The following is a 22,958-nucleotide window of genomic DNA, read 5'->3' as shown; positions in this document are numbered from 1 at the left end:
ACACAAGAATATCGAGGAAAGGCATAGGAGGCACGCTGAGTGTCACCTTGAAACACAAAGCATTTGCAAGAATTCAAGTTGATGTTTTCACACTGGGTAATGGGTGCCTGTCTACCATTGCTGGTAGTTAAAAAGCAGACAGGTGCTGAACAATGTTCCTTGAAATGACAGTGCATGAAAAGCAAGCTTTATATGAACATGACTGAGACCAGAAGCAACAACTAAGATAGGCTGGGACTGGCAAAGATACCAAAGAAAGGCGCAGGACAAATGCTTTGGTCACATGTAAGGCAGCAGATAAATTTAATATTTTGGTATCTACTGTCTTTCACAGGTAACATACCTAGTGTAAGTGTGTGTATGTGTACATACATATTACAGGCACATTTAAGTACTTGCAAACAATGTTAGGGGAAGACACTGAAAGACACTTAATGTCAACCTGTCGGAGACATGTTCGTTTAAGTAAGGCAAGCATTTCATGACGCAGTATTAGAGAGCAATGGCATTTGACACAGGCCGCATTGAAGAACACAATAAAACAGAATTAAAAATCGAAATGCAGGTGCGTTTACAGAAAAATCGAAATTGTGTTTTCAGCTACGTTTACGCTGCATGACTTAGTGCCTACTTTGAAAGCCTTACATTTATAACACGGTGGTAAATTAATATACCGCATACACTAAACTGTTTCCAGGCGCATTCCAAAAATAACGTTATCAGATATGTGCGGAAGGTCCGAACCGAACAAGTTAAAAATTATGGGATAACCCCTATCCCGTACGAACGAGATATTTTCACGCACGTACGAGAGGGCTGTCATATTTTTTTCCATTGTCCGGTTCAGAACTTTAGAGCTTCCATAGATATGGGTGATATGAAGGCGTTGCTGCAGCGGATGATATTTTTTATTGGGGGATTTGCGTTGTACTGAAGTAATGAAAAAATATTCAGGGCTCGTCAGGCTGTATTCCAATGATGTACTAACATTTCACAGTTTTCGCTTCAAATTATTTGTGAGGTAACAAACAAAGCATTATACTGTACTGGTACACAAAAACATGCATACCCGACACAACTCGCAGTGTGTGGCATCGCGACAACAAATACGTCATCCTAACCACGTCCGTTTTACAACGGATACAAACATATGCATAATTCAGGCAACCTTTAAGGATCACAAATGGGAAAGGTGATCGCCGACCTGCATTTAAAAAACCACTTGGCTCTGCAGCACGATTGAATTCACCTGAGGGCGTATATTAATAAAATATTAGCGAAAATAACTTTTCGGTTTGAGAATACTGTTAATAGTAATGACAGCTTCTTTACTGTAAGGTTTCTGCATTCGTTCTCTTCTTTTCGCATTCAAAAAGACACATTCTCTACAATAGCAAAACTATTCACGGGCAAAGGTTTCTCTCAGGCCTCATTCACAGCAGATATTCCCCGCCGTTGTCTTCGATCCATTAGAACATCACTTACTAGAGCGTGCAGCGACTGCATCCCTTCCGACATCGTCTGGCTTTGTAGTCCCAGCGTTTCTACGCTCAGCGAACCCGTCGAGTCGAAAGGCTGGGCAATTTACTCACTACTACGCTAATTCAGTGTGTTTACTATTATTTCAAATAAAAAACTCGCTACACTCGTGAGTCCCACACATACGCTCCCATACAAAACCTCGCGGGTTTTTTTTTTTTTTTTTTTTTTCAATTCTACGTAACCCGCCTAAAAACGGTACGGAAGTCTAAAAGCGCGGGGTGGAGGCGGAGTCGTTTCTAACCAATGACGACACCTAGCAATGCACATTGAAAGGCATTGGCCATCATCCGCATTGAAAGTACGACTGCTGACCAATTGGTAAAGTGGTCGCTAACCTTTCGCCAATGAGAGACGAGAAGGGTCAAGTTGCAGACCGCCTATAGGAAACTCCGGTTTGCAGAGTTAGTAGTAGCATCATCGATGTCAATTAATGATGGGAGCTCCGGCTCTTTTTAAAGCTTCGGCTCTTTTGGATCGGCTCCCTTTAAAGAGCCGGCTCTTACGGCTCCCGAATGGCTCTTCGTTTAGTATCACTTGGATGCTTATATTTTAGCCTAATTAAGCAATTATAAATGGTTTGTGTATAGCCTAAGCAATTTCTTATTCATTGTTTTCAGACATTACGTATTTTTATGCATTTTTTCATTACATTAAATACAGTTACTATTGTTTAACATTTTAATAAAAGCTTTAAATGAACAACTTAACACAAAAACACAGCAAACAAATTAAATAAAGGCCAAACTCAACAACACAACACTATGACTCTTTGAATAAACGTTTTTAGGCCAGGTTGGCATTCAGAAATGCCAGATGCCTCAGCTTAGATGGGCTGATACGATTTCTCCTCTCCGTGATTATTTGTCCTGTTTTTGAGAAGACTCTTTCTGGGGGGACCGATGTAGCGACAATGCAAAGTCTTCCTACCATTACCTTAACCAGGCGTGGGTAGACTGCAGCCTTGGCCTCCCACCAGCTCAGTGGGTCTTCAGATCTTTGGATGAGGGGCTCCTCAAGATAGGACCTCAACTCCAGCATAGCATCAGCTGTGGGATTTCTCCTTGCAGTGTCTCCTGTTGCTCTTTCGTCAAAGAGCCTCCACACAGCAGAAGCTTGTGGTTCCTGTGAACACACCCCTGCTCCAATTTCTTCCTCTTGGCCCTCTGATGGAGGAGCAGACAGGCTGCTGGGGTTGCATCTTGCTGCTGCTGCACTTATTCTTTGAAATGCCTCATCCACAGCTCTTTTGTCATTAAATGCTACCTTTTTTACAGAGCAGTGTGTTCTGAAAGCACAGTGTTGTACTCCATCCTCAGATATATAGTTATGGAATACTTGTTTGGGACAAAGTTTTTCTGCTAGGGAGAACATACATGGGGTTTAAGGCCTGTACAAAAGTTGTAAATCCTCTGTCCTCCACAATGGAAAATGGTTAAAAGTCGCCAGCTATCATTTTAGCCAGCTCCTCATCGACACTTATTTGTTTGTTTGGCGTCATTTGTTTTGGAATAAATGTGCTTATTTTGGTTTGAACTGAAGACCGTATTATACCTGCAGTTTTCGGTAAGACAGTGGATGCTGCAGCAGAAGTACTTGGCTCTTTTCCAGGGTCAGTGGATGGCAGGAGAGAGGGCACGCTCTCCTCCAGTTGCACGGATGGGTGGGTGGTTCTTATATGTCTGTGCAGGTTTGTTGTTGACCCTGCTCTAACGGATATTTTCATATTACAAATTCTGCACTTAGCTTTGCAGTCTCCAATATCATTGAAATGCAGCCAGATGCTGCTTCTTTTTCGGCTTTCACTCATTTCTTCACTCTTCTTTTTTTCTTCACGATGCGCTTGCATTTAAATCTGGCTCCTCGTCTGTCGCAGCGACAGGTACAAGCTCAGTGTACCTGGCCTGTACCAACACTCGCTGTCTGCGGAGCGTCTGCCCCCCTTTCTTCTTTCACATAATGGTACGATCCTAGTCAGATGTGTAGTTCGCGAACTCTCGAACTAGCCGGCATTATGAGCCAATGTTCTGTGCGCCCATATAAGTAAAGTCCCGCCCCTGCCGAATGGATTTTCAGCAGAGCTGAGCAGGCAATACTGTATTATCTGGAGCAGCTGAAGTCTCGGCTCTGCTCGACGGGCATCGGCTCCTCTCGTTCGCTTCAAAGCATTGGCTCTTAGAGCCCGCTCGTTCGTGAACGACACATCACTAATGTCAATGTAAGAAAGTTTTATGCTGTGAAGAGAGGGATTGTTAGTCAACAAGGCGACTCGATTCTTACTGTAAGAATAGGGGACGGGTGGGACTGGGGGCATCGTAGTTTTACAGTGTTGGATACAAACACGTTTACACTTTTACTGCATACAACTCATCAGAATAATACCAAATGAATATTGCAATCAAAGCCACCCATATAATAAGGTATTTTATTATTTGTGTGATTTAAACAACACTTTACACACTTGCCGGGGGCGTACTGCTGTGTTATAATGCTGTTTACAACCGCTTTAAAACTGCTTGCACATACGATAACTAATTTGAATTACAACGCCCTACACGGCCACTCACATCGTTTTTTATGTATGCTGCTGAATGATACGTGAACAGCTCTAACACCCCCTCAAAATGACCAGACACTACACTTCTTTTAGGCAAACATTGTGGGAGCGACTTTGTATTTACCAGTTAAATACAAATCAGTGACGTTAACTATATCAGAAACAGATCTGAAGTACAGTGACCAGATTTTTCTGGGGGCAACCTGGGACACCAGGCGGGGGGTCTGGGTGGCAGAGCCCCCCAGAAGCCAGATAGACTTTAATAATGGAAATGCATATTTTCGTGTTTCCTGCATCTTATTCTGTACGAGTTTCTTCCATTTGAAACAATCATATTATTAAACCATAAACATATACCCATTTTCAAAGTAGGGTTCTATACCATTGTATGCTATTTTTCGTGAAATTACAGGCTAGATCTTGCCAAAAACAGTTCGTGAAAATTGACTGAAAGACACACTTTCCTGAAGAGCAAATAACAAACTCATTAGTGTACATTATATAGTATACTGTATGTTATGGACGTACCGAAACCTTACGTTGTTAATCAGGAATCGCAGTGAAAGTAGAGAAGTGCCAGAAATGTTTTGTGAATAATTTATTAATACTTCCTGAAATTGAACATGACACTTTTTCAATGTTTATAACGGAAAAACAGCTTTTCAATGAGTAACTTTCATAATCATGAAACACTAATATTTCTGAGATGAGTGGATAGCTCTCAGGACATCAGGATTTTGTAATAACATGTCATAAAACTTGTCACATGAATCACTGAAACTGCATTTCACAACCAGCATATGTTTCAATGTGTCGACTTTAAGTTGCGATTTTTCTGGTGTCCACATGTTGTTAATCAGAGAAAAGACTCTTTTCAGTGGGAGCATTTGTCCCTGGAAGACATAATGCAAATTCTGCCATGAGTTTCACATTATCACATGGAACATAATGGTTGACAAAGTGCTGAAAGATTTCCATCCATCGTTTCTCTATTGGTAATTCTGCTGTACCCCATTCATTAACTTTTTCTGCAGTGACATATCTTTGGATATTGGGTATCTCATCAAACAGTTCATTGTCATTTATCTTGTCAGGAAATATGTCATTCACAAAATCAATGCACTTTTGAACATCTTCCCATGAGAGTTGTGATCTCAAAAGCACCCAATCAAAAATATCTATCCCTTGAAATTGATTGCACCAGCGGTCTAAGTAATTTGCACTGGTTTCATAAAATTCAATCATTTGTGAAGAGAGCTTCTTCGTATTAATCTCATTCTCTAACTCCTTCAACTTCCTTTGAACTATCATGGGAATGAACTTCTTTCTTGCTCTTTCCCGGCATTTTTCATTATGGTTTTTCAAAGATCTGTACACTTCAACACATGTTGCAGTCTGATTTTCAATGTGCAGAACAGTTGCTTGAAATGATTGCTGCCTGATTATGTTAAAAATATAACCACAGTTCTGCAGATGGATCTTTAAAAAAACCTTGCAGCAAGACAGGGCATTTGTCTAATGAGAGAAAGTAGGATTTCAGCCCAGGATATATTTTTATAATGCTTTCTGTAGCTGGCATCATATTTAGCCATCTCGTTTTGCTGCAGCTTAATAACTTCTGATACAATACTGAAACAAAATCACAGAATTCTTGTAAGGCAGCAACTTGAATGGTGTATATGTAAAAGTACATATACTGTACATCTTATGAACAACTGTTTCAGTATCTACAGGGAGACACTCCGCTGCTGATTGAATAGCATTGTGAACAATATGTGCTGCACATCCAAGGCCAAGGACTTTATGACTGAGTGTTTCATTCAGTTTGCAATATATATTGTTTTTTCCCTTTCTCTCTGCACCACCAAAATTTGTATTGGCATTATCGGCACAGAAAGTGACAAGTTTCTGTGACAGCTGATGTGATTCCAGTATTTCCGTAATATATTCGTGCTGTAGATCAAATGTTTCTCCAGGTAAATCTTTAAATTCAAGCATTTTTACTTGAATTCCTGTTGATGGCAAAAAATAGCGAACAAGTATGGGAAACGATTTCACCTCCTTATGATTGGATGCATCAATGAATATGGACACAAAGTTTGCATTTTCCAGCTCATCTTTCAAATGCTTCATCGCAAGAGGTGAGAAAACTTTCACAACAATTGCTTATGTCTTTGTTCTTGCGCAAGTAAACTTTGCTTCGAACATTTTTTGGATCAGCTTATTAGAGGGTACAGTCCATGGAACGGAAACTGTGGTTGTGACTGACTGTGTGGTATGTTATAGTACCTTCCGCAGCAGCTAACTCCATTTCTTTTGTTCCACAACTTGCATTTCTAAAGAACTCTGTAAGATGTTTTGAACTTGAAGACGCACTTGCAGTTACTACTCTTGTGTGCCTGCCTGTTCTCAAGTGGTTAGAAATATCTGTCGCACCATTATCTGCCACAGAAAATTCTGCACTACATATGATGCACCATACATCTGATTCACTGTTTGTGCTTTTTATGAAAGGATATTTTGTCTGTAGAGTCTCATTAAATTTGCAGTGTCTTTTTGGCATCATGCACGGTGTCAGTCACAGATAAAAAGTAAGAAAAGCCTTAGAAGATAGGAACACAAGTTAAAATCAAAATAGTTGAACAGTTTCAGTTCATTATGTACAGTTCAGTTCATAGACGTAATGTAGCCGTAGGTCAGTTACACTTGCAGGATAAACATGCTTCATTCACAATATTGCATCCCACGTACATGTGCTACTGCTAGTGCATGTCCCGACTTCAAAAGAAGAAACAGCAAACCAAATTCCAAAGAGGCAAGGGAAGAAGCAATGTCACTCTGCACTCTAAAGGAAAACAAAGTAAAATACAGCTGTAAGTGTTTAGAACAGGCAAGCATCCGCAAATGTTGTTGTGACTTGTGTCAAATATTCATTCATTATTAATATATAAATTAATATTATCAGATTCACAGCTATGACGAAATTTACAGAGAGTACAGTCTGCAGACTTGTGACTATACAGTAAAGTGTGTACAGCAGTACTTACTTAAAGAATAAAGAGCTAAAATTAAAGTTAAAAAAAAAAAAAACTTTGTCAGCACTTTCAATTTTGTCGTACAAAATAAATTGGCAAGTTTAACTCTTTTAAGTTTAAGCTTAACTTCAGTGAAAACGGCTCACCTCGAATGCCGTATTGACAAGTGAATGACTGAATCAGGCATCAGCTCTTATATCAGGCTCAGAGCAGGAATAATAAGATAATTCCTGGCTCAGAGCGTAGCATAGCCAAAACGTGTCGTATCACAAGGTATGGCCGATACCATCAGACGATGTGTCCGCTTCTGCCTTCTCGCCTTCCGTGCGTTTCCATACTGCAAACAATGGCCACCAGCAGGCGTCAGACTCAGAAGAAGGTCGACTAACCGTCTGACGTCATGATGGGTAGAAAGTATGATTTGGAATCAGAAAGGCTGAATGGGGTCTAGGCCTCTAGGGAAAAGTACGCATTTTGTCGGAAAACGCCACAGGCCGGGACTTTTCCTGATCTTTCGGAGACCCCGGGACGGGTGATCCAAAAATAGGGACTGTCCCGGGTAAACCAGGACGTCTGGTCACTGTATCTGAAGGACCCCGTGATGTGCAGCTTGCAAGCCTAACTCATCTTTACCTTGAAGGCCAGTGTTTGACATTTAGGTGGCGGATTTAGGCAAACTATAAAAATTACTTTTTTTTTTTTTTAAAGTATGAACGGTACTGCTATATATTTACATATCTCAAGTCAAATATTAATTGTAATATAAAGTTACAATATGAAGTCTCACATCAACACAATTAAAACTTAAAAATTAAAAGTTCACAGAAAAATTGTACACAAGAAATAACACTCCAGTGTGTCTGGGGACTTAATTCATTTGAAAATTGGAGTGTTTTCAGTTATTTTTTTTCCTTCATCAAATATACAGATAGGGGCGGCACGGTGGCGCAGTGGGTAGCGCTGCTGCCTCGCAGTTGGGAGACCTGGGGACCCGGGTTCGCTTCCCGGGCCCTCCCTGCGTGGAGTTTGCATGTTCTCCCCATGTCTGCGTGGGTTTCCTCCGGGCACTCCGGTTTCCTCCCACAGTCCAAAGACATGCTGGTTAGGTGGATTGGCGATTCTAAATTGGCCCTAGTGTATGCATGGTGTGTGGGTGTGTGTCCTGCGGTGGGTTGGCACCCTGCCCGGGATTGGTTCCTGCCTTGTGCCCTGTGTTGGCTGGGATTGGCTCCAGCAGACCCCCGTGACCCTGTGTTCGGATTCAGCGGGTTGGAAAATGGATGGATGAAATATACAGATATCACATTTCTGTTTTTTAAATCTATTTCGTTACGCTGGTATGTGTATGTGTGAGTGATTTACTCACACTACTAGGACACTGTTTATATAGGCAGGCATTAGCGCTCTAATCTATAATTAAAAATGTACAGAACATTTCTGTCTGCTTTAAGAATAGGCGACCTACTGTATAACACAGAGTTGCTTTGAGCAGGATGAATTATAATATTTGTTGATCAATTCATTTTCTAAACCTGCTTATCTAGGGAACAGGGCAGTTTGAGCCTATCCTAGCAAGCAACGGGCACAGGCAGGACCAGTCTTTGTATAGGACCCTTGTCTATCATAGGGTGAACAAACACATCAGGGGCCAATTTAGAATCAGCGATTCTTATAACTTGCATGTCTTTTGACCGTGATGGGATTGATGTGTAATCCCATCAGAGTAAACCCAAATGGGCCAACATGCAAATTCCACACAGCCAATAAGCTTTCCTTCAAGTTGTCCTGGCACCACACAAATCACTCTTCTTGGGATGTAATAACGCATTTGTCAGTCTAAAGAGTACATTTTGTCAACTCTTGCCTCAACGCAGTTATGGACGAATTCTTTCATCTTGATCCAAACAAAATAAGATGGGTGAGGTAAATAAATGAAGCAAGATAGGAAAAAAGGTGACTGTTACTTCCCCTTACTGTTACTGACCGAATCCCCTTATTTAACATCATCATTTCCTTCATACCTTTTTCAACTGATCAATCCTGGTGCTGTATTTTTTCCCCTCCCGCCTCTCTAGAAGACAATGCCATGGGGGTGGAGGATAAAGTTGGTCAGGCTCAAAACTTAACTAGTCTCCATAGGATACCTTTCACTCACCATTTACAAAGATGTGGAGATCCTACCTGCCATCTTTCCCCATCCACTCAAAAACAGAGACCATACAGTTTATTTGGTGAATATAGCAAGATCCACTCTTTATTACTAGTTATATAACAATCAATAATGTCTTCATTTTGCATGATTGTTCAGTTTTTGTGGAAGGCCTGCTTTAGGCAAATTTACGGTTGTGCCATGCTCTTTCCATTTCTTAATGATTGATTTAACTGGATATTCAGACAAGTGATCTCCAACGAACCAAGGTTATGTGATTTCCAGGGATGATTTAGGTTTGTCATATTAAAGGGCATGAATAATTACAAGGTCACTTTATTTTATGTTTCATATTTGTAATTCATTTAGACCACTTTGTAGAACTCTGTTTTCAGTTTGAAATGAAGGACTCTTATTCTGTTGATCAGTGTCAAAAAGCCAAATTAAATCCACTGCGATTCAATGGAATATAAAAAGAAAATGTGAATACATCCAAGGGGGTCGATCCTTTTCAGAGGCACTGTTCATGATATACAGTGGAATTACACAAATTAAAAATTTCTGGCAGAATAGTAAAGGACACTAAACACAAGATAGGGCAATGGCAGAATCTGTGTGGAATTTAAATATCTCATCTAGATTGCTCTGTGTATTTGTGCTTATTTTTAATTTTCTCCCCCCAGTGGAGTGGAGAAGAATCTACTTCATTTTTCTTTTATTTACAAATCTTTAACTTTTCCGTGAATTTATTTCTGAGAACATTTAGAACAGGTACTTGAATACTGAATGAAAAACTATATGAAAGTATGAGACATATCTTTTAATTGTTTTATTTGTCATAAACCTAATACAACATCTGCAGAGAATCTTTGATATATTGTCATATAGTTTAAAATAACAGTTCATATATACATACATGTATTCATAAAGAATGAACAAATTATTTCTTGCATTTCCTTTATAATTTGTTTTCCACTTTTTAATGTGTAACTGTTTTTTTTGTACTCCCTTCATGCTTATATTAACACCCACAGGTGAAACAGCATTTAATTAAAGCAAAAAATTAAATAGCTGGATTACACATCAATCCCATCAGCACAATGCCAGTAGAGTTTTGGAGTGTAGCTGAGAAAAAACGTTCTCATTGGAAATGACCCCTCTTTCATTTTTACAATAAGTATCAAACAATAAAATCCAGTGTTAACAGTTTGTTTTTATATAATTTCCAAGCTTAAATAGGTTCATACCTCAATCTGATCCCAAACAGAATCTGGAGAACTTGCTGTTTCCATTTTAAATCCATTTGACATTTATGTTTGCTTTCTAACCAACTTCTCTTACATGTCTGGCACTTTTGACTAATGGCCATAAAAAAGCCAAATTACATAGCAGAAGTCGGAACAAATACAGAAAGTAAGGCTCTGCTAATGATATGAACACTGAAAATGAACAAGTGACTAATAGCAGAATTTAGCTCAAAAATGGCAGGAAGCAGCACCACATGGCAAACATAAAAATGTATATTATGATACACAATTCTCAAGGTGAGAGGTTTAGTTATTATTTGTCGCTAACAATATTGCATTCATATTTTTAACAATCAGCTTGTGACAGAATTTTTTCTTACTTAATACAGTAAACACTTCTTGGAACAAAGCACAGAGTCAACTTCCCTCATCTGTGATCCCTACTAGTTGTTTTAACTATTTTACTCACACTTTCTTCTCATTATTTGCTGCACTGAAAAAAAAGTACTGTCACTTAAATATAAACGTGAAAATGAAAAGACAATTCTGTGATGTTGCAAGTGACTAAATTTGACATTCATTTTCATTTTGGTATGCTCTGTTAAGCTGAATTTTAATATTATAAAACTAAACATTCAGAATGCTTTCATACCTGTACCAAAAAAAAAGAAATTAAATACTAAGAATACAAATGGCAGGAAAAGAAGTACTACTTTTAAGACAGAGCAATGGACCAAATACTGCATGGCGTTGCCTTGTTAGATTATACAACATGACCTTTTTGGTTATAGCAAAACATTTTCATTCAAATTAGTAGTAATTCAGATTCAAATACAATAAAAACAACATTTTTCTGCTGTGGAATGATTTTATACTTGACAACACACTGACAGTTATCTTTTGGAATCTATATATTTTTTGTTCTTTTGTCCTTACATTATAAAAAAATTAAGAAAACTATACTGAAAAAACACAGTGGAAAAAAAGAATGATAATTTGGTAGTGTTGAATATGATATAATCAGCAAAGTTCTTATGAAATGGAGTATAACATAAAACTGAATTGTGAAGATGGGCAACAAAAACATACATCGATGGCATGTATTGATAAACAAGTTAATCACGGTAAGGCTAAACATGATATTATGACTTCACATCATTTTGACCAGACTAGTCAACTAGAACACTCTACATTATGCACATTCCTGCAAGTTAAACATCTTGATGATGATTCATCTGAAAGCAGAAGACTTTACAATCATTTTCTATTTCTGTAATCAATACCTTCAATAATAATGCACAGAAGGGATTGAATGCAGTCTTCGTTTCTTCATTGTAGCAGATTACCCGAAACGGCAGTACATAATATTGTAAAGATTCATATTCAATATGAACATAACAGAAGGCAATTGATCCTCTGTCAGACATCTTAAAATTCTACTTTTCTTCTTAATTTTCCTTTTTTTATATAAAGTGTAGAACATTCATATGGATTCGTATAGATGTTTGGCTGATACAGTGATTGTCCTATGAAAATATAACCCCATAATAACTTAGATTCTTTCTTATCATATATTATTGAGAAGAAATAAATTAGTGATTTTTTTCTCTCTAGAAGATGCTTACAAAGGAGTTCCTAGAAAGACAAATACCAGAACAATTCCAACCACATTTAACTGCAAAAACTTCTTTGGAGGTTGATTCTCAGAAGAGTGCTTTTGAACCTTGGTTTTCAAATTCTGACCACGCATCACTCAACTCCATGAAGATCATCTTGGCATACTGCTCATAGGGCTGCCCAGTGGCCTATAAATAAACAGAAAAAAATTATTTTAAAAGATTTTAAAATTTACAGATGCCTCAGCTTATCAGGCTTGGCAAAACAGAGTTCTTCTAAAGCAAAAAACAAGAATACAATGCATAATATTCTTTCAATATATTGATAAACCATTTACAGTACAGCAGGTCCACACTAAACACTACAATGTTTTAATTTTAAGGAAAGGCCTGTTATTTGATATTTAGGCTCATTCAGGAAATTATATTTCTATTTTGTGATCCCAGTATAAAGCAACAGGATAAGGTAGTGTTTTTGCTTTATATACACTGTCCATTTCTGTAATAGCACAAGTGTTCACATGGATGCACGGGATGGAGCTCTATGGCTAAAGTACACTGCCCTAACATGAGAAGCTCCCTGGGACATGGGTTGGAGGTCATCCTAAAGCTGTTTCAGACCACACCCGATTCTAGACTAAGACTGTAATATTTGGAGGAGAACAGGAACAATGGACCTATGGCAGTAGGTAAAGCTGACAAATGAAGGAGAGAGAGAGTGGTGGGAGAAAAATTGGTGGATGAGTAGGTGTCTACCAGAGGTAGCAGGGTTTTCATTTGTGCTCTGTTTCTTTGTACATTGTGTTCCCTTGTGTAAGACTGCCATGCGTTTTCTTATTTACTTGATATACCTGATATATATATACTTGATATATCTGTTTTTTTCACCTGTATTATTATCATTCTTTAATTTAATATTATTTATTGTATCAGTATGCTGCTGCTGAAGAATGTGAATTTCCCATTGGGATTAATAAAGTATCTATCTATCTATCTATCTATCTATCTATCTATCTATCTATCTATCTATCTATCTATCTATCTATCTATCTATCTACCATGTGCCTTGGTGCAAGTGGTTTAGACTAAAAGCATGGTCTAATGATCACACAGCCTGATGGAAATATGGCAATATTCAAAGGTTAGGTGCAAATAATATTTTATTCACATTCACAAATGAAGATTTTTATTGATTATTTGTTTAAAAATATAATTAACAAGCAGTGCTCCATAATGTTATACAAGGCTTGACAGTATGTTATCCAAAAAACACAACAATTTTCTATTGCTAATTGTACTGCCAGTGGTTAAAAAATAGCAATCCACAAAGGTAAGAATTAAAAGGAATGGGCCAAGAGATGAAAAGAGAAAACTGTGATCAAAAACAAGCAGGGTTCTAAGCCAGAAAAATAAAACTACACCTAGATACCAAAGACCATAAACATTAGTCAAATGTTGTACTTGAAATAACACCCAAGTTCCTGCCTCCCTAAAAAGATCTGCACTAACTAAATGTGTGAAGTTTTGTATCCGGAACTTTGATACAACAGTGTGCCACCATCTTAAACAGGAAGTGTCTCATGACAACTTCTGGTCATGTGGTAGCAATAGCCCAATAAAAATAAAATTCTGTAACTATAAAAGTCTCAGAATCATAACACTAATGATACTTCATGAGCTCTACCTGGATTAAGGCTGTAACGAACAACAATTTTCCTGATAGTTTAGTGGGTCGTTTATTTTTTTTTGAATAACTGAGTTCTAAACAATGCAACATTTGTGGAAAAGTAGAAGCATTTTATTAAAAAATAAACGAGTTTTATGACTTGCACAATACTTTCCTTCATAACAATAGTACAAATATGGTAAAAAAATTAAATTTGCCAAAAAAAAAAAAGAACATAGCTAATTTTGTTACGAACTTTAAAGTCTACCTTAGCACTCTCTAGGCTGCTGTCAACATCAAGTGATGAAGGCGCAGGGGTGTCAAACTCCAGGCCAGGAGGGCCGCAGTGGCTTCAGGTGTTCATTCTGACCCTTTTCCTAATCAGTGACTAGTTTTCACTGCTAATTAACTCCTTTTCCCTTCATTTTAATAGCCCTGTTTTTAAGGATTCAGTCCTCTGAATTGATTCATTTCTTCATGAAATGGCAGCCAAACAGAAATGAGACATGAAACGAGCCAACACATGAGCAGCTAAACTGGGATTTCAAACTCCAACCAATTTCACTCCAACCAATCTATTAATGAGAAGCTAATTCTTGCTGTTAATTAAGCCCGTTATTTAATTTTGTGGCCTGTTGCTGCTCTCATTCTGCCACAGCAGACATTTCCAAAACTGTTGATTTTCTGTTCGTCAAAATGTTTTGGTGACCTGAGAGATCAACTTTACCGAGACTTTCACTTTTCTTTATTTTCAGATACTGTGTGAACGGGCACAGGTGAGCTGGTCATGTGGCGGCTCGTTCTGTCTCATTATTGTTTGGCTGCTAATTAAAAAAAGAGACAACTAAGGAGCCTGAGTCAAGTTAATTAAAACTAAAGCAAAAGAAGTTAATTATCATTAAAAATTGGTCACTAATGAAGAAGATGGTTAGAATGAAAACCTGCAGCCACTGCAGCCCTCCAGGCCTGGAGTTCGACACCAGCATCAACAATTTTTCTAAAGTGTAATGTTGACTTTCTCCACTAGATGGCAGCAAAGGTTGCAAGATGAACTTATTATTTGAAGATTAATTTTTCTTAGCAGTATGGCATCAATTACCAGCCATCACTATCTTCATCTTTGTATATTGTTGATGGTTTGGATTCTGCCTGTCAGATAAGGCTTTGGAGCTGCCAGAAGAAATAGAAGAGAATGACACAGAGTGTGCTGCTGAATTATCCCTTAACTCTTGTTTATATGTACAGTAATCCCTCCTCCATCGCGGGGGTTGCGTTCCAGAGCCACCCGTGATATAAGAAAATCCGCGAAGTAGAAACCATATCTTTATATGGTTATTTTTATATTGTCATGCTTGGGTCACAGATTTGCACAGAAACACAGGAGGTTGTAGAGAGACAGGAACGTTATTCAAACACTGCAAACAAACATTTGTCTCTTTTTCAAAAGTTTAAACTGTGCTCCATGACAAGACAGAGATGACAGTTCCGTCTCACAATTAAAAGAATGCAAACATATCTTCCTCTTCAAAGGAGTGCGCGTCAGGAGCAGATGTCAGAGAGATAGAGAAAAGCAAACAAATCAATAGGGCTGTTTGGCTTTTAAGTATGCGAAGCACCGCGGCACAAAGCTGTTGAAGGCGGCAGCTCACACCCCCTCCGTCAGGAGCAGGGAGAGAGAGAGAGACAGAGAAAAACGAACAGTGAAAAATCAATACGTGCCCTTTGAGCTTTTAAGTATGCGAAGCACCGTGCAGCATGTCGCTTCACGAAGCAGCTGCACACAGAAGGTAGCAACGTGAAGATAATCTTTCAGCATTTTTAGACGAGCGTCTGTATCGTCTAGGTGTGCGAACAGCCCCCCTGCTCACACCCCCTACGTCAGGATCAGAGAAAGTCAGCGCAAGAGAGAGAGAGAAAAGTAAGTTGGGTAGCTTCTCAGCCATCTGCCAATAGCGTCCCTTGTATGAAATCAACTGGGCAAACCAACTGAGGAAGCATGTACCAGAAATTAAAAGACCCATTGTCCGCAGAAATCCGCGAACCAGCAAAAAATCCGCGATATATATTTAAATATGCTTACATATAAAATCCGCGATGGATTGAAGCCTCGAAAGGCGAAGCGCGATATAGCGAGGGATTACTGTACTACGTGAAGCTTGTGTTCAAGACCACGACACAAAGCTTGTACTCTATCAGTGACCAAAATGCATTTATACTTGTGGTGGCCCATTTGATCATCACATTCATATTCCTGTAGTCTGTAGGAGACACTAGTCAATGTCGCATGTCTAACAATTTCATAGCAAAGGAAGTGAACTGTTTACATGACTGTTCCTAAAAAGATGTTGATGGTAGTGGATGGGCAGCACAGAATGGATATTAATAGTTCCTGTTATTACTGGCTTTAAGAGGGAAAAAAAGTAGAATGTGTGGTGTCAGACCCATTAACCAAATGTGACAGAGGGAGGGCGAGTATAATATTCTGCTGAGTGGCTGATGTTACAGAAGAGCTGCACTTCAAATGTCCTTGTGCTCTGATGACCTATTTTGTCACATTCAACCTTTTGTTCATCATTCTGGCATCCACTTAGGCCTGGTAGGATCACACTTGCCACCAGCCTGACCTCAAAATTTGGCATTATGGATACATGGTACAACATCTATATACCCAATGCTCTTAAGCTCTGCAAGGAAATAGTATGTCTCCATGTCTAACATTGATTTTTCCGTGCGTTCCGTGACCAGTTCAGATGGGTCAAGTATAACCCAGTGCAAGCGGGTTAAACACCATTATACTGATGTGTTTTCTTTTCAGGTGCTCTCACACTTCGATTGTGCTCCTGTACTGAGGGATCTCATTTTTACAGATCTTAGAAAACATGATTTCTTACCAAATGTGAACTGAGAAGACTCAAAATGTTTTAGTTCTTTGCTGTTTGACCCTTCATCTTCACTATATCTCAAAATGCATTGTTACTCTTGACTTACGTAATACATAACAAGGCAACTAAAATAACAAAATTCATTAGCCACTGGTTTTATTATCAATTATTACTGATGACATTGTTTAGTTGTCACAGCCCTAGTTGGGATTTAATTTGATAATCATGCAAATCTTAAGTCTAAACACTGGATGTATCCATAAATCAGTCAGAAACCTCATCTGTGCATCTAGGTTTACAATATAACCCTCCTGTCAGAAATGCTCAAAAAATAAGACAAATCCCAACAAACTATCTCTTACCTTGTCGGGATGCACTACAAGAGCAGCTTTCCTGTAATACTTTTTCACCTGATCTGGGGTTACTAGGTCTGCCATTCCAACTGGTTTCCACTTATTTTCTCCTTCCCAGAGCACTGTGTGCAGTGTAGACAAGAGAGCTCGAATGTTTCTTTCTTTTCCCTCTATCCATTCAAGAATCTGTACACAAGGAAATGTTATTTAGCAACAGCATACAATGTGCAACAATGGCTCACAAATTTAGAAAAGAAATATTGTAGGTATTCTTTGGTAGAAACTACACATCTTGTTCATCTTCCAGATGCCTTACAATTAATGTGGGAGAGCAATTACAAAGATCATCAAATGAAACACTTGAAAATGACCAATAGGATGTTATACACTATAACTACCAAAAGTATAAATATTTTGGAAAAGAATTCTACAGATTTTTGGAATTTTATAAAAATTGTTTGGTGTTCTCTTATTAAAAGGAAACCTCCTAATAATGTGTTTCTGTTGCAAACCCCAATAAGCTTGCAGCTACATCTGTAACAACTAGCAAAAATCCAGCTAATCGTCTGACAGCAGCATATCCTGATACCAAAATCATCTTTTTAAGCCATTTTTAAAAGCTGTAAGTTAAGTTGACTCCTGAAGATAGAGATAATGGCAGTATCCATTGGGAATTGAAAATTAGTCTGCCTCTGCAATAGAAATAAAGGGCACCTGCATGCTCTTCACCCAAAGACGTCTCCTGTTGTGGATGAAGAAGTTGATGAGTGGTACTGGGATCAAAATGTTATCCTATGTGTAGTCATTGTGTACTTCAGAGCTTAGCATGTACCTCAATGCACACAGAAATTAAAAAAAAAGATTAATTTCTTTTTGACAAATTTGGGCTGGTTTAGATTTTCGTATTCTTTCAAAGTTACCATACTATGCTCATCCAATCTACTTTGAGATTTTCCAAAGTAAACCACATACACATGAACCAACCTTAAGCTTGAGTGGATCCATGTCTTTGGCCAGTTCCTGTTTCCGCATCTCTGCAATTGTCTTTGGAACTCTCTTGTCATTTTTTGAAGCAAAACCTTGGTTTGATAGCAAATCCTCAAAATCACTAGCCTTTACTTTGGGCTTAGGTCCTGTATGGAAATATGTGAAATGGTTTAGTTTGTTTTTCTAAAGTACAACAGAGCAATGTGTGATCTAATGTTTTCTGTGTATCCATGATTGCATTTTATTTTTTGTTTTATTGTAATTTTCTCATATAAAAATCACTGAAAGCAATAAATATAAGAACAATAGAATGAAATACAAGCCAGATAAAGTACATTAAAAATTGATATACTTTCTTCATTCTGCCGTTCAATATAATTTTAATTTCACATTATTTTTGATCATTTAGTCTTACAGTCATCACTCATTATAAAGACAAAGTTTTCACTACTAACTTCACTTTTCTTTTTGTCCAGATTCCAAAACATAGGCTACAGTTTCCCTGCGACCCTGCTCTGGATAAGTAGGTTTGCAAAACGAAAGGATGGATGGTATTGTTATGGTTTAGCTAGGGTTTTATCCCTACCTCAAGTAAATTTTTGTGTAATTTGTTATTTTTACTTTTTTGTTAAATATTTTCTATTTTTTTGTTTTGAATATTGTTTCTTATTATGTATATACTGTATTCATTGTTTTATTAGTGCATTTAGTTATGTGCCCTGTCACCTTTAAGTAGAGTTTCAGGGGGTGGGACTACCATGATGTTTCAACTGGGTGACCAACCTCTGCTTATATCAGGGGTGTCCAACTCCAGTTGTACATGGATGCTTTAGCTCGGGACACAGGAATTACTTTTCTTGTCTCAAAGACTTGCAACTCAGCACACATAACAGTATACGGTAATGTTATTATGATGATTCAAAAGTTATTCACTCCAAGTTCATTTAAAATTGCTACAAATCACAATGACATGATTCTCTTATGTCTTGAACTCAAAAAGATTGTTATTTTGTTGTCAAAATAAAATGTTTCCAATTTGAACTTTTTTTTTCCAGTTTCATTTTGGGAAATGAACACACTTTTAGAATTTATAAAATTACATGTTGATCTTCCTTCTGGAAATTGTAAGGCTGTAGATTGCCCCCAGGTCTCCTTAAGTATGTCAGCATCTAGGATTATATTTACAAACATATAATTTATTTCAGCATTTATATATAATTTATAATTATGAAAGACTGAATATTATGATTTACATTAACCATGCACCTGGCATTACAGAAAGTAAATATTCAGGTCTCCAAAATCCACTTCATATTTGTTCATTATGCTTTATGCACATTGAAAGTAATCTGCAGAACTTATAATGCATAATGATTTATTATTTTCCAGATGGATCCGACCGTTCATGATCTCATGGATTTTAACATGCTTTGCCCTTTTATAATTTTCTGACTTTTCAACTTCATTTTTATTACTAGTGCATATGACAGAACAACTGTAAATTTGGCCTGGTATGATAGCCTGACGAAACATATAAATCCGTGCCATTTTTTCACATTTCTATTCTCATGTCAGTTCTTTGAACCATAGCCTTTTGCACTGTGTGTGTGTGTGTGTGTGTATGTTTTATGATTTAAAAAATGATCTATGATTCAGAAAAAATGGGAAGACATACAGTCATGACATCACCAGGTTCTAATAATAAGAAAGCATATATTTTTCATAATCTGCAAGTAATTCATGTTTTGTTTTATATCTAAAGAAATTCTAAACATCAAAGTTTTTGATCTGGACCTACTTACTTAATTTACGTTCACATTTACATTGTCTCAGAAACGGTATTACTAAAGGAATTGTGCTCTGTCTAAAACATAATAATATATATGTCTAAATGCACGAGAGGACAAGAAAAAAATGAATGAAATAAGTTTTCTCTTACCAAATCCAGGTCCTCTGATGCCCCTCTCCTCTCGCCCTCCAATCACACTAAAGTTCACATTGTAATTAGGCTTGGAGGGCTGTTGGTTGGGCTTAGCTGTCTGATTTTGAGACCATGTTTTGTTTGCAGTTTGTGGTCGATTTGACTGCCACTGATTAGCACTTGTGGAGGTTTGAGAGGATTTTTGATTAATGCCTGGGGCCGACTGTCCACCTGAAGAGATCCAAGGTAAAAATATTATGTTATGGTTAGCAAAAAAAAAAAAAAAAATCAAATAGGTAACTGCCTTCCATTAGATAAGTACTGCAGTGATTAATATGTTTCAGCTGGCAACAAGTTATTTAACCAAAACTGATGCTGTGAGTAGCTTCTCATTTCTTAAACATATCAGAAGACATATCCTGTGGTCATGGAAAAGATTTTAGACTGCTTCAGAAGGGTCAAATTATTGGCCAGCATCAATCAAAGAAAGCAACTAAGGGGATTACTGAAACTACTTAAAATTAGATCAAGAACTGTCCAACACATTATTAAAACCTGGAAGGATAGTGGTAAACTATCATTTTCGATGAAGAAATGTGGTCAGAAAAAATTTTTTAATGATCGAGAGCAGATATCACGTAAACATTTGGTGAAATCAAATTGTAAAAACTCAATAGTAGAACTCACGGCTATATAGTAAGTAACAGCATTTTCACACACACAATGTGAAAAGAACTCAAAAGTATTGGGACTAAACTGCTGTGCAACCTTAAGAAAACCACTCATCAGTGATGCTAATTGGAAAAAAAGTCTTCAATTTGCTAGGGAGCAAAAAGAATTGACTCTGGAGCAATGGGAAAAGGTCACGTGGTCTGATGAGTCCAGATTTACCCTGGTCCAGAGGGATGGGCGCATCAGGGTGAGAAGAAGCGTGGATGATATGAGGCACCCATCATGCCTAGTGCCTACCGTTATGATCTGGGGTTACTTCATTTGGTCAGGTCTAGGTTCAGAAATATTATGTACCCAAAGAATGAGGTTAGCTGACTACCTAAAAATAATGAATGACCAAGTTCTTCCCTGATGACACAAGCATATTCCAAGATGACAATCCCAAGATTCCTCTGGCTCAAAATGCGAAGTGATACAGGGAGCATGACACATCATTTTCACACATGGATTGGCCACCACAGAGTCCAGATCTTAACCCCATTGAAAATCTTTGAGATGTGCTGGAATAGACTTTACACAGCAGTCAGATTCTCACATCATTAATACAAGATCTTGGTGAAAAATTAATGCAATTATGGATGGAAGTAAATGTTGTGACATTGCATAAGCATATCGAAATGATACCACAGCAAATTCGTGCTGTAATCAAAGCTAAAGGCAGTCCAACAAAATATTAGTGTGATTTTTTTTTTTTTTAGCCAGGCAGTTTGTATATATGTGTGCATGTGTGCATATTTACACACATACATACATACACACACACTTTGTATTAGGCAGGCAAAATTCTAACCTCCAAATCATCAATTCTTATACAATGGCTAGAGAAAACAGAGACTAGACACACATTCTTATGAAGTTGCATAGCTCTGAGTGGTCACTGCTCTGTATTTTTAGAAAGTTTTCCTTATCACTTAAAATAATTATGATTTGTATTTTCTCGTAAATAAAATTTTGGCACCAGAAAACTGGTGACTCATTGCATGTTGTTTGGACATGCAAGTAGTAATTTCACTCTACTCTGCAAATGAAGCAATACTACTGCTGCTGTATGCTGTATTTATTTATTCACAAGCAAAATGCCCTAAAAGTAATTTCAAAAGGTGTTACCTGGCAAATTTGTTCCAAGATTGCCAAGATCAGCAAAAGGGTCAAAACTCTGCGACTTGGTTTGATTAATGGATGAACCTGACGACACCCCAGGAGTAGCTGAAATGACATTACCAAATCAAATTTGATTTAAGCACCTTAAGTTATAAATCAGAAAAGCTTAACTTTCACAGATTTCAAGTTCTTCATGACCCTAGATGATCTGGACTTCTTCAGGGATTCAAGTTACAAAAAATATCAAAATCAAAAATGCTTTTCGTTACTAAGAACTAACAAGCAAGTATAAATGTCAGTAATATATATACATTATGGAGGATCAAAAATCTCTGCGGTGGGATGGCGCCCTGCCCGGGGTTTGTTTCCTGCCTTGTGCCCTGTGTTGGCTGGGATTGGCTCTAGCAGACCCCCATGACCCTGTAGTTAGGATATAGCGGGTTGGATAATGGGATGGATGGATCAAAAATCTCATACATTAGCATCTTTCATAGAGAGAACCCTGTAAAGCTGTGGGTTTAATGGGATCTGCTTATTCACATATATCAGGATGACCTAGGATCTTCCCAGGTTACAAGCTCTCACACATGAACTTGTAAGAAATGTGGTGGGGTTACTAGCAGGTGCATTAAGTATTAGTAATAACCAACATTATTACAAATGTTTTATTTTTTTGCTAAAAACAAAAACCTTGGTAAAAGAGATCCAGCTGGTGATCAATATATTAATCAACATGAATTCTAAGGCTACTGTATATGCTACTGTTTCTTTACCATTTGAGAAAGAAAGTTAAAGAAGGTCAGAGCACCCTCTTTTTCACCACTACTTCAATAGTGGAAATTAGTCATTGCAAGCTAAAATGATGCTGCAAGGTTATGTCCAGAGGTAAATGGCCTCTGTAACCTCCCTCCTTGGCTTGTACTGAAAGCCTTGTACTGTATATCAGAACAAGCTTAATTTGCAAATGAATTAACATATGTGAAACGATCCATTTAGTTTTGGAACTGCATATATCATCAATTATTCATGTCTCTTATGATTCATTCTATCACATTTTAAATGTAACTAATGTGATTGCTTGCAATATTTACACAGCTTTTTTAACACACAATCCCTCTAGAAGTGGTTAGCATAAGGACTAAAAAAAGGAAGAAAAAAAAGTATTATATTAGC

General features: G+C 37.7%; 2 protein-coding genes across 5 annotated transcripts in view; both read right to left on the bottom strand.

Moving 5' to 3' along the window:
* LOC114642632 (centromere protein C-like) overlaps positions 1–1,715 on the bottom strand; it is a 266,767-nt gene extending 265,052 nt beyond the window's left edge. For 2 of the 3 annotated variants that reach the window (XM_051928078.1, XM_051928079.1), the window contains exon 1: positions 1,486–1,715. In XM_051928078.1, the coding sequence (XP_051784038.1) occupies positions 1,486–1,518 (33 nt within the window). In that variant the 5' untranslated portion in view covers positions 1,519–1,715. The remainder of the gene's footprint in view (positions 1–1,485) is intronic. The other variant, XM_051928080.1, reaches the window with a different exon arrangement.
* An 8,379-nt stretch (positions 1,716–10,094) lies between these two features.
* Positions 10,095–22,958, bottom strand: part of gak (cyclin G associated kinase) — a 155,030-nt gene continuing 142,166 nt past the window's right edge. For both annotated transcript variants that reach the window (XM_051928074.1, XM_051928075.1), the window contains exons 24-28: positions 21,792–21,890; positions 19,971–20,183; positions 18,029–18,177; positions 17,054–17,230; positions 10,095–12,332 (exon numbers count right to left, since the gene is read on the bottom strand). In XM_051928074.1, coding sequence (XP_051784034.1) covers positions 12,231–12,332; positions 17,054–17,230; positions 18,029–18,177; positions 19,971–20,183; positions 21,792–21,890 — 740 coding nt within the window. In that variant the 3' untranslated portion in view covers positions 10,095–12,230. The remainder of the gene's footprint in view (positions 12,333–17,053; positions 17,231–18,028; positions 18,178–19,970; positions 20,184–21,791; positions 21,891–22,958) is intronic.

Source organism: Erpetoichthys calabaricus, chromosome 5, assembly GCF_900747795.2.
Source record: "Erpetoichthys calabaricus chromosome 5, fErpCal1.3, whole genome shotgun sequence".
NCBI classification, from domain to species: domain Eukaryota; kingdom Metazoa; phylum Chordata; class Cladistia; order Polypteriformes; family Polypteridae; genus Erpetoichthys; species Erpetoichthys calabaricus.
Note: the sequence above shows the minus strand (reverse complement) of the source record. Positions and strands in the feature narration are given on the sequence as shown.